The 14,718-nt window shown below is 48.6% G+C and overlaps 1 protein-coding gene across 1 annotated transcript in view; it reads left to right on the top strand.

The window, feature by feature from the left end:
- The window catches only part of LOC120027716 (carboxypeptidase A6-like), a 35,413-nt gene extending 21,024 nt beyond the window's left edge, over window positions 1–14,389 (top strand). The window contains exons 3-11 of the mRNA XM_038972705.1: window positions 2,161–2,285; window positions 5,043–5,157; window positions 6,890–6,991; window positions 7,191–7,295; window positions 11,637–11,747; window positions 11,913–12,003; window positions 13,585–13,787; window positions 13,890–13,974; window positions 14,160–14,389. Of these exons, the coding sequence (XP_038828633.1) occupies window positions 2,161–2,285; window positions 5,043–5,157; window positions 6,890–6,991; window positions 7,191–7,295; window positions 11,637–11,747; window positions 11,913–12,003; window positions 13,585–13,787; window positions 13,890–13,974; window positions 14,160–14,389 (1,167 nt within the window). The remainder of the gene's footprint in view (window positions 1–2,160; window positions 2,286–5,042; window positions 5,158–6,889; window positions 6,992–7,190; window positions 7,296–11,636; window positions 11,748–11,912; window positions 12,004–13,584; window positions 13,788–13,889; window positions 13,975–14,159) is intronic.
- The last annotated feature ends 329 nt before the right edge of the window (window positions 14,390–14,718 follow it).

Genomic DNA, 14,718 nt, shown 5'->3' with positions numbered 1-14,718 from the left:
ACGTTTAGTGTATTTGAGGTAAAAAAAATATTTTGAATGTATCAACCCCTACAATAATGTCCATTAATTATAATCAACATAATAATTGACATTTCCTATTGCTACAGGATTAGAAGTATAGCAAACTGGCTCAAATTAAGATCCTACATCTGTGTTAGGGTTCAGGTTTGGGCTGAACTGTCCTGACAACCAGAAATACTAGCTCAAAGAAACAAGGGACAGATAGGTGGCCAGGTCAACTGACCAATAAAAGCCATGATTTTTTTGTTCTGATGGCTAAATAACCAGATATTGTTTGGTGGACCCACCTTGTTGGTCTTGGTCTGGCCTGAGTCTGTGTCTAAGGAGGGACAGTGGGCCTGAAGACCCTGGAGATGGCGGCTACTGTTTGGACAGCTGCTGTTTTTCTTAGTTTATCCGCGTTGCGCCGCAACGTCCTCTGTGCCAAAGTCACACTCCTCACCTTCACAGAGAGACTGAAGCCAAACAGAGAGAGGAGGCCCTTAAGTGTCACAATATTTAATTGTTGATTCTTATAAATGGATGCCTGTCCACAAAAATACTGAATATGTTGTGCTAGAAATTCTGATATAAGTAAAGATGTTCCTTTCCATGCTTTGAATTGTTGATACTGAGACCATCAAGTGCTACCTCTTATGATAGATCTGTCTAGTGTCAAATGATAGATTGGTCTAGCTTCTCCTGAATCATAAACACTCCAATTGAACTTCATTTTAGCTGCCTTTTGTAGGAGCCAAACATCTACAGTATGTCTCAGAACTGAACTGACGCCTACAGTAGGCCCACTACCTTCCTTTACAGGATTGCCATAAACCATAACAAAACGACCTCAATTTAAAGGTATCCTATAACCGCAAATAAAATCATGTAAACAATCAAGTGATAAAGGATCTAATCCACTGGGATTATATTTCCTAATAAAGCTAAGGAATGCATCTATAAGAGCCTTTACTGTAAACAATTATTGAAAACTGTAACTTGGATCATAGGAGGGCTTCGTAGAGTGAACCATGTTATCTGATAGTGATACACAAGTGATGCTTGGGCATGTGCTGTTTGATTTGTGAGACCGACAAAGAGATGGAGATGTGGAAACATTTACAGTAACAATAGTGCTCTTGGTCATTTGGAAATGCAGCATATAAATTGCAACCGTATCCATTTATGTTGGCTTGGAGTAGCAGAGAAAAGCCGAGGGACCCCATACCATTCTCTTGTGGAACGTTTTTTTTTACCCCTTGTAGCTTGTAGTTTATTTCAAAGCGGGTGCATTGCTTTCTGTTAACTATTAAATTAATGATCTCTTAATAGGCATTTGTGCCAGTCTGTATGATTCTACTCCCGTGCTGAAACCAGAGCCAGCTGGAGCTATGAGACGCTCAGTTCCCGTCAAAGTAAATCACTGAATCGCTGATTCATGCTCCCAAAAAGGTTTATTTTAGAGCGTGGTTGGTTATTATCTTTATGTAAAACCTTGGTTTTGGAGAGCATCAATGGCTGGTCCAGGGTCGACATATCTGTGTTTATTTGGCTGCTAATAGCTGGCTAATGTGTAGGTTATACCAGCTCCAGCTAGCGGTGCTATCTCCTGGCAGCAACTGAAAGGAGAGGCTTTGCTGGCTGCTAACCAGGGGTCAAACAGCAGGGTGTGGGATGTAGAAGGCAGAGGGATGGCTTGACTGGGCTATTAATTGTGTGTGTGTGTGTGTGTGTGTGTGTGTGTGTGTGTGTGTGTGTGTGTGTGTGTGTGTGTGTGTGTGTGTGTGTGTGTGTGTGTGTGTGTGTGTGTGTGTGTGTGTGTGTGTGTGTGTGTGTGTGTGTGTCTCGTCATCAGCATTCCCTTGACCTGCTCGTCAATCCGTAACCCATAGCATTGATCTAGACTCCAGGTCATAGTGTGCTGTGGAGAACAGCCTTGAATGTTAAAGCTTTGCTATTGTCTATCTTCCCAGAAGCCCTGGGTTTGTTAGCAGTAGGAACTGTGGGTTCAGGAAGGGGAGCAAGGTTGTTTGGGTGGTGCAGGAGTGTCTCACCGTGTCTTACGGACAATCTGTGTGTGTCCGTGGATCCCTATTACTAACTAACTCTCTCTCTGTGTCTCGGTCTCTGTCTCTCTGTCTCTCTCTCTCTCCCTCTCAGGTCGACCTATGGCAGCCCAACAGTGCCTCTCTGATCCGACACAATGCCACTGTGGACGTGCACGTGAGACGGAACGACACACGAGGGCTACGGACACGCCTCCAGAAAGAACACATAGATTTTAAGTAAGGGCTTAGAGACTACTCCATATTTCACCCTGAACAGTAAAGACAATGACCATAATAACATCTGAGCCATTCCTAGCCCGGTGCCCCTCCGCCTCACCACTCCCCCTGTCGTTAACCCATCCACTCCCACAGGAAGAGGAACATCTGTTCCCCAAAAAGGGTGTCGCGAGGTGCCTTTTCAAAGCACACATGCACACATGCACACACACAAAACACACACACAAAACATGGACTACAACCCTATTCGCTTTCAAAAGCAGCCCTTTCATCTTTTCTCCCCATCAATCATCACAATGATGGAGTTTATCAAAGAAGCCACAGCCAGAAATACTCCCATTGTCATCCCTATCCTCAGGGAAGACTTTACTCCTCTCTCTCTCTGGCTCTCGCTCTCTCTGGCTCTCTCTCTCTGGTTCTCTCTCTGGCTCTCTCTCTGGCTCGCTCTCTCTCTGCTCTCTCGCTCTCTGGCTCTCTCTCTGGCTCTCTCGCTCTCTGGCTCTCTCTCTGGTTCTCTCTCTGGCTCTCTCTCTGGCTCTCTCTCTCTCTGGCTCGCTCTCTCTCTGGCTCTCTCGCTCTCTGGCTCTCTCTCTGGCTCTCGCTCTCTGGCTCTCTCTCTGGCTCGCTCTCTCTCTGGCTCGCTCTCTCTCTGGCTCTCTCTCTCTCTGGCTCTCTCTCTGGCTCTCTCTCTGGCTCTCTCTCTGGCTCTCGCTCTCTGGCTCTCTCTCTGGCTCTCTCGCTCTCTGGCACTCTCTCTGGCTCTCTCGCTCTCTGGCTCTCTCTCTGGCTCTCGCTCTCTGGCTCTCTCTCTGGCTCTCTCTCTGGCTCTCGCTCTCTGGCTCTCTCTCTCTCTGGCTCTCTTTCTGGCTCTCTCTCTGGCTCTCTCTCTGGCTCTCTCTCTGGCTCTCTCACTCTCTGCCTCTCTCTCTGGCTCTCTCGCTCTCTGGCTCTCTCTCTGGCTCTCTCGCTTTCTGGCTCTCTCTCTGGCTCTCTCTCTGGCTCTCTCCTCTCTTTCTCTCTCTTGCTCTCTCTCTCTTTTGCTCTCTCTCTCTCTCTTGCTCTCTCTCTCTCTTGCGCTCTCTCTCTCTCTCTCGCTCTCTCTTTCTCTCTTCTCTCTTTCTCTCTCTCACTCTTTCTCTCTCGCTCTCCTCTTGCTCCTTCTCTTGCTCTCTCCTCTTTCTCTTGCTCTCTCCTCTTTCTCTCGCTCTCTCGCTCGCTCACTCTCTTGCTCTCTCATGCTCGCTCTCTTGCTCGCTATCTCTCTTTCTTGCTCGCTCTCCCTCTTTCTTTCTTGCTCGCTCTCTCTCGTTCTCTCTTGCTCTCGCTCTCTCTTTCTCTCTCGCTCTCCTCTTGCTCTCTCTCTTGCTCTCTCTCTCGCTCTCTCTCTCGCACGCTCTCTTGCTCTCTCATCTCTCCTTCCTTTGACTATTCATAGATGTATATTTCCTCAGTATGGGCCAGGGAGCCATAGAGATCTGAGGCTGGTGGGGTGATGGGTTTCAGTATTTACAGTCTGAGAGCGTTTGGGGGATAATTTGTATTAGATGAAAAAAGCTATGGGTGATGGGTTCACATGAGAGGGGACTAAAATCCCACATCTTAGCTGGGAAATGCGTGTAGTTATTCATAAAATGTCATGCATTCAAACACTTTGATTTCTGTCCACATTTTTCTGTTTTGTCATCCTGTGGTCAATGTTAGCTGAGCTAGACTATGACAAAACTACTCTCATCTCATTTGTGGGATGTCAAAGAATGTCAATGACAGATGTAGCCTTTCCTGATGTTATGAGAATAGTTTTTACCGAATAAGTGTCTCTCCACGCTGTCTCTCCACGCTAGGACACGCTGTCTCTCCACGCTAGGACACGCTGTCTCTCCACGTTAGGACACGCTGTCTCTCCACGCTAGGACACGCTGTCTCTCCACGCTAGGACACGCTGTCTCTCCACGCTAGGACACGCTGTCTCTCCACGTTAGGACACGCTGTCTCTCCACGCTAGGACACGCTGTCTCTCCACGCTAGGACACGCTGTCTCTCCACGCTAGGACACGCTGTCTCTCCACGCTAGGACACGCTGTCTGTCCAAGCTAGGACACGCTGTCTCTCCATGCTAGGACACGCTGTCTCTCCACACTAGGACACGCTGTCTCTCCACGCTAGGACACGCTGTTCCACGCTAGGAAACGCTGTCTCTCCACGCAAGGACGCGCTGTCTCTCCACGCTAGGACGCGCTGTCTCTCCACGCTAGGACGCGCTGTCTCTCCACGCTAGGACGCGCTGTCTCTCCACGCAAGGACGCGCTGTCTCTCCACGCAAGGACGCGCTGTCTCTCCACGCTAGGACGCGCTGTCTCTCCACGCAAGGACGCGCTGTCTCTCCACGCTAGGACGCGCTGTCTCTCCACGCTAGGACGCGCTGTCTCTCCACGCTAGGACGCGCTGTCTCTCCACGCTAGGACGCGCTGTCTCTCCACGCTAGGACGCGCTGTCTCTCCACGCTAGGACGCGCTGTCTCTCCACGCTAGGACGCGCTGTCTCTCCACGCTAGGACGCGCTGTCTCTCCACGCTAGGACGCACTGTCTCTCCACGCAAGGACGCGCTGTCTCTCCACAGAAGGACAAAGTCACTGGTCTCTCTGCTTAGTTTTCTTACTTGAATAAACAAAGTTATGATAAGAGGAAGATCATCAAGACTAAAATGTATTTTCAATAAAAACATGACTCTAAAACACACTTACGCTCCTCTCGCCACAGGGTGTTCATATCTAACCTTCAGAGGGAAATTGAAAAGCAGACGGGACATCGCTCTTCCCGCAAGAGGAGGTCTGAATCCCAATATGACTATGAGGTGTACCACTCTCTGGAGGAGGTAGGTGGGAGACAAACACACATACACACACACACACACACTTTTCACCCCAAACCCACAGCTCTTTGCTGTTTATTTCTCTAGAGAAACCAGGAGTCTTTGAGATGTGTGCATTTGCATCCAGCTTCCTGAATGTTGAATCTATGATCCCCATTGTCACGGCCCGAATGCATTCCACTGTGAGATAGGGGGAACCAGGGAGACTTTCCAACTGCCTTCACCAACCCATCATTACACAGCGTTGAACCCATCCTCACACACACATACACACACACACACACGCACGCGCACGCACGCACGCACACACACACACACACGCAAACACATCAATGATCTATGATTTACACAGCTCATACATTTATACAAAAGGCAGACCGTATCAGTTGGTTTCAGATTCAAGCACATTTCATATCTTAAGTCTCTAATGTGATACATCTTGAACCTTTTGAAGTGGGCCAAAAACATCCCTTTACATTCATCATCTGTATGTAGCATGGCCACACTGTTCTCCACACACCATTCTAGAGAGGGGGAAATACTTTCCACCACCTCCGTCCAGGGCTGTTAAGGGTCTGTATGGTTCAGTGTGTTGGATTAAGGGTCTGTATGGTTCAGTGTGTTAGATTAAGGGTCTGTATGGTTCAGTGTGTTAGATTAAGGGTCTGTATGGTTCAGTGTGTTAGATTAAGGGTCTGTATGGTTCAGTGTGTTAGATTAAGGGTCTGTATAGTTCAGTGTGTTAGATTAAGGGTCTGTATAGTTCAGTGTGCTAGATTAAGGGTCTGTATAGTTCAGTGTGCTAGATTAAGGGTCTGTATAGTTCAGTGTGTTAGATTAAGGGTCTGTATAGTTCAGTGTGTTAGATTAAGGGTCTGTATAGTTCAGTGTGTTAGATTAAGGGTCTGTATAGTTCCGTTCAGTGTGTTAGATTAAGGGTCTGTATAGTTCCGTTCAGTGTGTTAGATTAAGGGTCTGTATAGTTCAGTGTGTTAGATTAAGGGTCTGTATGGTTCAGTGTGTTAGATTAAGGGTCTGTATAGTTCCGTTCAGTGTGTTAGATTAAGGGTCTGTATAGTTCCGTTCAGTGTGTTAGATTAAGGGTCTGTATAGTTCAGTGTGTTAGATTAAGGGTCTGTATAGTTCAGTGTGTTAGATTAAGGGTCTGTATAGTTCCGTTCAGTGTGTTAGATTAAGGGTCTGTATAGTTCAGTGTGTTAGATTAAGGGTTTGTATGGTTCAGTGTGTTAGATTAAGGGTCTGTATAGTTCCGTTCAGTGTGTTAGATTAAGGGTCTGTATAGTTCAGTGTGTTAGATTAAAGGAAAACATAGGGGTAACTGAGTGGGTGTGAAGACACATGGAAAGAATTGAATGGTTATATTACAAAAATGGGGACCTACGTGCTATCAGCTCCAGGATAAGTGTGTGTGTGCGTGCCCGTGTCAGTGTCAGTGTGTGTGTGTGTGTGTGTGTGTGTGTGTGTGTGTGTGTGTGTGTGTGTGTGTGTGTGTGTGTGTGTGTGTGTGTGTCGATTCCCCCATGGAATTAGCTACAACAAAGATTTACTGCCATGCTGCCTGGCGTGAAATGTGCAAGGCCTACTGTTATAGGATGGCCTATCCTGGTGCCTTGTTTTCTGATAGGCTGGCCTATCCTGATGCCTTGTTATCCTCATTCTAATGGCTAAATGACCATATCATTAGTCTTTTAGCTTTTTGAGTTTCTCTACTTAGATCCAGAGTTGGATGTTTGAGATGAACAGGACCCATCCTCACCTGGTGGACATGTTCTCTATAGGGAGGTCATATGAAGGCAGGCCCCTCTATATACTTCAGGTAGGACACACACACACACACACACACACACACACACACACACACACACACACACACACACACACACACACACACACACACACACACACACACACACACACACACACACACACACACACACACACACACACACACACACACACACACACACACTATGTTGGTTAACTGACTGTTGTCCTCTCCTGTCCTGTCCTGTTAGCTAGGAAAGAGAACACGGTCCTATAAGAAGGCCGTGTGGATAGACTGTGGGGTCCACGCCAGAGAGTGGATCGGACCAGCCTTCTGTCAGTGGTTTGTCAAAGAGGTAAGTTCCTTTCGTCTGCCTTGACAAGTCCTTAAGGGAAGCAGTGTCTGCTCTGCTGTTTTTACCTTGCTTTCTAATATGAGACTGACCAGCAGGACTGTGGTCCTGGAGGCTGGGAGCTGTGCACCTCTTACTTACTTACTTACTGTAGACAACATTGTAAATCACAGTGTTTTAACCTTTTTAAACCTGTGTTGCTCTGTAGTCAAATGAGTCCATAAATGAGCAGTTTCACAATCCAAATTATCTAAACAACACTTTGGTTGTTGAACGTATCCAAAATAATAGCTGGGGAAGCTGCTGCCTGCTGTCTGTCTCTGGTGCTGTCTGTCTCTGCTGCTGTCTCTGGTGCTGTCTGTCTCTGGTCCTGTCTGTCTCTGGTCCTGTCTGTCTCTGGTGCCGTCTGTCTCTGGGGCCGTCTGTCTCTGGGGCCGTCTGTCTCTGGGGCCGTCTGTCTCTGGGGCCGTCTGTCTCTGGTGCCGTCTGTCTCTGCTGCTGTCTGTCTCGGCTGCTGTCTGTCTCTGCTGCCGTGTCTGGTGCTGTCTGTCTCTGGTGCCGTCTGCCTCTGGTGCCGTCTGTCTCTGGGGCTGTCTGTCTCTGGTGCCGTCTGTCTCTGGTGCCGTCTCCCTCTGGGGCCGTCTGTCTCTGGGGCCGTCTGTCTCTGGTGCCGTCTGTCTCTGGTGCCGTCTGTCTCTGGGGCTGTCTGTCTCTGGTGCCGTCTGTCTCTGGAGCCGTCTGTCTCTGGCGCCGTCTGTCTCTGGCGCCGTCTGTCTCTGGTGCCGTCTGTCTCTGGTGCCGTCTGTCTCTGGGGCCGTCTGTCTCTGGTGCCGTCTGTCTCTGGGGCCGTCTGTCTCTGGTGCCGTCGGTCTCTGGTGCCGTCTGCCTCTGGTGTCGTCTACCTCTGGTGTCGTCTACCTCTGGTGCTGTGTCTCGTGCCGTCTGTCTCTGGTGCTGTCTGTCTCTGGCGCCGTCTGTCTCTGGGGCCGTCTGTCTCTGGGGCCGTCTGTCTCTGGTGCCGTCGGTCTCTGGTGCCGTCTGTCTCTGGAACTGTCTGTCTCTGGGGCTGTCTGTCTCTGGGGCCGTCTGTCTCTGGGGCCGTCTGTCTCTGGAACTGTCTGTCTCTGGGGCTGTCTGTCTCTGGTGCTGTCTGTCTCTGGTGCCGTCTGCCTCTGGTGCCGTCTGACTCTGGGGCTGTCTGTCTCGGCTGCTGTCTGTCTCTGGTGCCGTTTCCCTCTGGGGCCGTCTGTCTCTGGGGCCGTCTGTCTCTGGTGCCGTCTGTCTCTGGTGCCGTCTGTCTCTGGTGCCGTCTGTCTCTGGAACCGTCTGTCTCTGGGGCCGTCTGTCTCTAGTGTCGTCTGCCTCTGGTGTCGTCTACCTCTGGTGCTGTGTCTCGTGCCGTCTGTCTCTGGGGCCGTCTGTCTCTGGTGCCGTTGGTCTCTGGTGCTGTGTCCGGTGCCGTCTGTCTCTGGTGCCGTCTGTCTCTGGGGCTGTCTGTCTCTGGGGCTGTCTGTCTCTGGTGGCGTCTGTCTCTGGGGCCGTCTGTCTCTGGGACTGTCTGTCTCTGGGGCCGTCTGTCTCTGGGGCCGTCTGTCTCTGGTGCCCTCTGTCTCTGGTGCCGTCGGTCTCTGGTGCTGTCTGTCTCTGGTGCCGTTTCCCTCTGGGGCCGTCTGTCTCTGGTGCCGTCTGTCTCTGGTGCCGTCTGTCTCTGGTGCCGTCTGTCTCTGGTGCCGTCTGTCTCTGGTGCCGTCTGTCTCTGGTGCCGTCTGTCTCTGGTGTCGTCGGTCTCTGGTGCCGTCTGTCTCTGGTGCTGTCTGTCTCTGGTGCTGTGTCTGGTGCCGTCTGTCTCTGGTGCCGTCTGTCTCTGGTGCCGTTTGTCTCTGGTGCCGTCTGTCTCTGGTGCCGTCTGTCTCTGGTGCCGTCTGTCTCTGGTGCCGTTTGTCTCTGGTGCCGTCTGTCTCTGGTGCCGTCTGTCTCTGGTGCTGTCTGTCTCTGGTGCTGTGTCTGGGGCCGTCTGTCTCTGGTGCTGTCTGTCTCTGGTGCCGTCTGTCTCTGGTGCCGTCTGTCTCTGGGGCCGTCTGTCTCTGGTGCCGTCTGTCTCTGGGGCCGTCTGTCTCTGGTGCCGTCTGCCTCTGGTGTCGTCTACCTCTGGTGTCGTCTACCTCTGGTGCTGTGTCTCGTGCCGTCTGTCTCTGGTGCTGTCTGTCTCTGGCGCCGTCTGTCTCTGGGGCCGTCTGTCTCTGGGGCCGTCTGTCTCTGGTGCCGTCGGTCTCTGGTGCCGTCTGTCTCTGGAACTGTCTGTCTCTGGGGCTGTCTGTCTCTGGGGCCGTCTGTCTCTGGGGCCGTCTGTCTCTGGAACTGTCTGTCTCTGGGGCTGTCTGTCTCTGGTGCTGTCTGTCTCTGGTGCCGTCTGCCTCTGGTGCCGTCTGACTCTGGGGCTGTCTGTCTCGGCTGCTGTCTGTCTCTGGTGCCGTTTCCCTCTGGGGCCGTCTGTCTCTGGGGCCGTCTGTCTCTGGTGCCGTCTGTCTCTGGTGCCGTCTGTCTCTGGTGCCGTCTGTCTCTGGAACCGTCTGTCTCTGGGGCCGTCTGTCTCTAGTGTCGTCTGCCTCTGGTGTCGTCTACCTCTGGTGCTGTGTCTCGTGCCGTCTGTCTCTGGGGCCGTCTGTCTCTGGTGCCGTCGGTCTCTGGTGCTGTGTCCGGTGCCGTCTGTCTCTGGTGCCGTCTGTCTCTGGGGCTGTCTGTCTCTGGGGCTGTCTGTCTCTGGTGGCGTCTGTCTCTGGGGCCGTCTGTCTCTGGGACTGTCTGTCTCTGGGGCCGTCTGTCTCTGGGGCCGTCTGTCTCTGGTGCCCTCTGTCTCTGGTGCCGTCGGTCTCTGGTGCTGTCTGTCTCTGGTGCCGTCTGTCTCTGGTGCCGTCTGTCTCTGGTGCCGTCTGTCTCTGGTGCTGAATCACTACTATATGCATCAGTCAAACTCTCTTGTCAACATAGTGAACATCTGTCAAATGTAGTTGCACAATGTTGTAGACATTTCAGAGGGCCTGTTCAAGATTAAAACAATGTGAAACATTGTGTAACCTTTGGCTCTTGAACACACCCCGGACGTTCAGTTGCATCCAATCACCACCAGCATCAATATCCTCTGCAGTTCAGATAATTAGTGGAACTATCATAACTACCACACACACACACACACACACACACACACACACACACACACACACACACACACACACACACACACACACACACACACACACACACACACACACACACACACACACACACACACACCCCAACAAACACACGCACCCCAACAAACACACACCCAGCACACACACATCCCAACACACACACACCCCAACAAACACACACCCAGCACACACATACACATTTCTGGCTGTACTCTGTGTATCCTGTCTCTGTTTGGAACCCTTACAACCATTTCAACAGAGAGCAGGGAGAGTGAAGCGTCACACATGATTAGGTCAAATGGAATCAACCCAAACTAGCTTGAAATGCCAGACCTCTACTATAACATTGTTATACCATAGCATATCATGTCTAGCAGGGGGTTATGTCACTCCAGATGAGTGCGTACAAGGAGGGTATTGAGAGACATTGAGAGTTTGTACAAGGACACACTCTTATGTTGGAGAAGACCAATGTGCTGTGGAGGTAAGCAGCGTTAATATCTAACTTTGGCCACTTGGGGGCAGAGCTCTGTCTCTCTACAAGTCTACAAAATCAGATTAACCTTGGCCTGAGCCTGATTACCGTGAAGGTACAGTATTACCTCACCAACAATCTGCTTTCTCCAATCCTCCACTGGAGCCTGAATCAATTAACACACTCCTGGGGTAACGTCTGTCTGTCTGTAGTAGCCCTCAACCACAGTGACACTGTTCAGTCACAGGTGTGTCTTATCATTGGCTAATCCTCTGCCATTACCCCACTGGTCCCCTCATAACAATTATTGTATAGACATAAAATGGAGTGTGACCACTCTTGGGATAGTTTGGGATTTTTATGTATCTGCGTCCAGTATGAAGGAAGTTAGCGGTCGTTTTTATCCTAACCGACTTACAGTCATGTGTGCATTATTATTTTTTACTTATGGGTGGTCCCAGGAATCGAACCCACTATGCTCTACCAACTGAGCTACAGGTGACCACTTACTGCCTACATTCTCCATTCCCACTCCACACTACCTTAGTACTATTAATTATGAATTATTATTCACCAACTGGAAAGTATTCTGACTGGTGAAATACACAGGTGATATAGCTTATGGTTCATTGTGATCATGTTACCTGTCATGGTATTATAAACCTGTTGTTGTTGTAGGCTCTGCATTCCTACCAGTATGACTCTGTGATGAGACGACTGATGAACCAGCTCAACTTCTACATCATGCCTGTCTTCAACGTTGACGGATATCACTTCAGCTGGACTACGGTAGCTACAAATACCCCTCTCTCTCTCTCTGCCCTAGCTAGCATTTGACACAACATATGTATTTAAGGAGACATGTTATTAATATCTTCATAGCTACTTTGTGTCACTGTATGCACCGTATTTGGATAGACTATGGTTGCCAGTGGTAATTATTTTTGCCCCCAGGATCGTTTCTGGAGAAAAACCAGGTCCAAAAACGCCAAGTACCACTGCAGAGGTGTTGACGCCAACAGGAACTGGAAAGTCAAGTGGTGTGGTGAGTTTCTTTTTTAATCTATCCTGTATGGAGGCCCCAATAATGAAAGTATTTGAGACACAGTGCTGTGTGTGTGTGTCTCTCCTCTCTCTGTCCTCTGCTTTTCCTTCCCATACTGTTGGGAGACGTGTCTCCTGGCGCTCTGCCTGCTTAATTAGTGTAAGCTGTGGATTAAATGTTTGTGTGGTGATGACACCACCCGTTTGATATGATTTTGGTGGTGCTGAGCTGGGGGTGGGGGTCCTCGGGGGGTGGGCTGGTAATTCATCACTCAGGGAGGGAGGTTGGTTTCATGTGTGGTAATTGGAATCTGAAACGAGAAAGGATAGATATTTACAGCAAGAAAAGAGAAGGAGAGAAAGGGTCATATGGGGTAATATATAAGGGCGCAACAGGGTAATATAGAAAGAGCATGTGATACTAATTATCTCCAAGGTCTGTACAAGACAGTGGCTGGTGTTAAAGATATTCTCACATGTAGCAGATATGGCTATAGGCCCTGAGTTTTTCCTGACCACGGGACCTAACCAGGAAAACTCTGGGCCCTTAAATCAAACCTGCTACATTGGATTATCCAGCTGCTGTAAATGCAGGCTAGAATACAATAAAAGATCCACTGCCTTGACCTTTAACTTGACCAGGAAAAACTCTTGGCCCTAGCTATAGCATGAAAAGAGGCCCTAATTATGAGAATAGGCAATAGGCAAATGGTTACTGAAACATTTGTTTTTTTCTGGGAACCAATCATGGACTCTCAATGTTGGACGATACCAGGGGTAATTTACTGTCTAATTTGAATCCGTTAATTAATTTAGGATATTGTTTATCACGCTGTTTGAACTATACATAGACATGGCTCATTCCCTGTTGGATTTACATATGCAAATGTTAATTAGACCCAGTGTTTTGAGGTGCTGCTTGTTGCTCACGGGCAAATCTCTTAGATCATGCTCAGTCTTGTCTGTCAGCAGGTTACACCAAGTTGAGTTTCTCACATTTATTTTTGGATTACTCATTTACATCATTCAAGGAGACATACTGTAGTTGGAGGGTTTTGTATATTTGTGGATAGAATACATGCATATTGCAAAGCTATGAGAAATAGAGAGAGGCCATTTTGTGAGTTATCATGTATAAAACAATTGTTGGCAGGCAACAGTGTGACAGTTGGTCCCAAGAACATTTTGAATTGATAAAATGTCAACAGGCTGTGTGGAATAAAAATATGTCCTGGTCAATTTGGTCATCTAGCAGATGGCAGACACTCTCACCCAGAGCAACTTACTTTACACCAAATGCACTCAAATAAGGAAGCTGAAACAACTGCATTCCGACATTTTTGTGTATTGTATCCTCTGCAATTTTTGGTATATGTATCTGTTGCCTGGTGTAAAACGTTTATGTATTTTAAATTGTCACATAAAATAAAATCAAACCTAACCCAATACTAATATCCTATAAAAAAACGTTTTGGGTATAATTCCAGTATAAACTCGTGTAACCTCTCTGTATGTACACCCCTTAATACTGTATGATCATACTAAGTAACAGTACCTTCCCTGTTGTTGTTCCCCCTGCCAGAGGAGGGTGCATCCTCCCAACCCTGTGATGACACGTACTGCGGACCCTTCCCCGAGTCCGAGCCGGAGGTCAAGGCGGTTGCCAAGTTCCTGCGGAAGCACAAGAAGCGTGTCAAGGCCTACATCTCCATCCACGCCTACGCCCAAATGTTGCTCTACCCCTACTCCTATAAATACGCCACCATCCCTAACTTCAACTGTGTGGTGAGAGACAGATCTGTGACCACAATCAATCAATGTTGTTGCAACACATATTGGAATTTAATAAATAATTGGAATGTAATGATTGTTTAACCCCTCTTACAGGAGTCAGCTGCACACAATGCAGTGACTGCCCTGTACTCTGCCTATGGAGTGAGGTATAGATATGGACCTGCCTCCACCACACTGTGTGAGTTATACACACGCTCTACTTCCTGGCATTACCTTACTTCAGCAGAACACTGGAAAACACTCCGAAAACTTTGATCGCATAATATTAAGATCAAATATTAGAATTCCTCCCATACACATGTTTAGCTGTGGTAAAATCCCCTCCTTGAATCCAAACTGTTTTATTTGATCTGACGCCAACAGATGTCAGCTCAGGCAGCTCCATGGACTGGGCCTATAGGAACGGGATCCCTTATGCCTTTGCCTTTGAACTGCGGGACACAGGCTACTTTGGCTTCCTGTTACCTGAAGCCCTGATCAACCCCACCTGTACTGAGACCATGAGAGCAGTGAAGACCATCTCATCAGGCCTACTGAAGAAGTGTGAGACAGGGATGCATCAGCTGGACAGGGAGCGATATCCATATCTCTGAGATATACAGACAATTATCTCTGCATCTGCTATTTACGGGCGGTGGGTTATTGTGTCAAAAAGGATTATGCAAGCCTTAAAGGGATAGTTCGGGATTTTATCTACTTACCTAGAGTGAGATTAAAATGTTTATGTATCTGCATGCAGTTTGAAAGAAGTTACTAACTAGTGTTAGGGCAATTGCTAACTTGCTTTATTAGCATTGGCTCTTGAAATGATCTCTAATTTCCTTCATATTGGATGCAGATACATAAAAATCCTGAGCTATCCCTTTAATGTTTATCCAAGAGTGGTCACACTCCCTTTTATGTCTGTATGTTAGAGGCTATA

Source organism: Salvelinus namaycush, chromosome 33 (genome assembly GCF_016432855.1).
Source record: "Salvelinus namaycush isolate Seneca chromosome 33, SaNama_1.0, whole genome shotgun sequence".
In the NCBI taxonomy this organism is placed as follows: domain Eukaryota; kingdom Metazoa; phylum Chordata; class Actinopteri; order Salmoniformes; family Salmonidae; genus Salvelinus; species Salvelinus namaycush.
The sequence above is the reverse complement of the archived record's forward strand: the minus strand, read 5'-3'. Positions and strand labels throughout refer to the sequence as shown.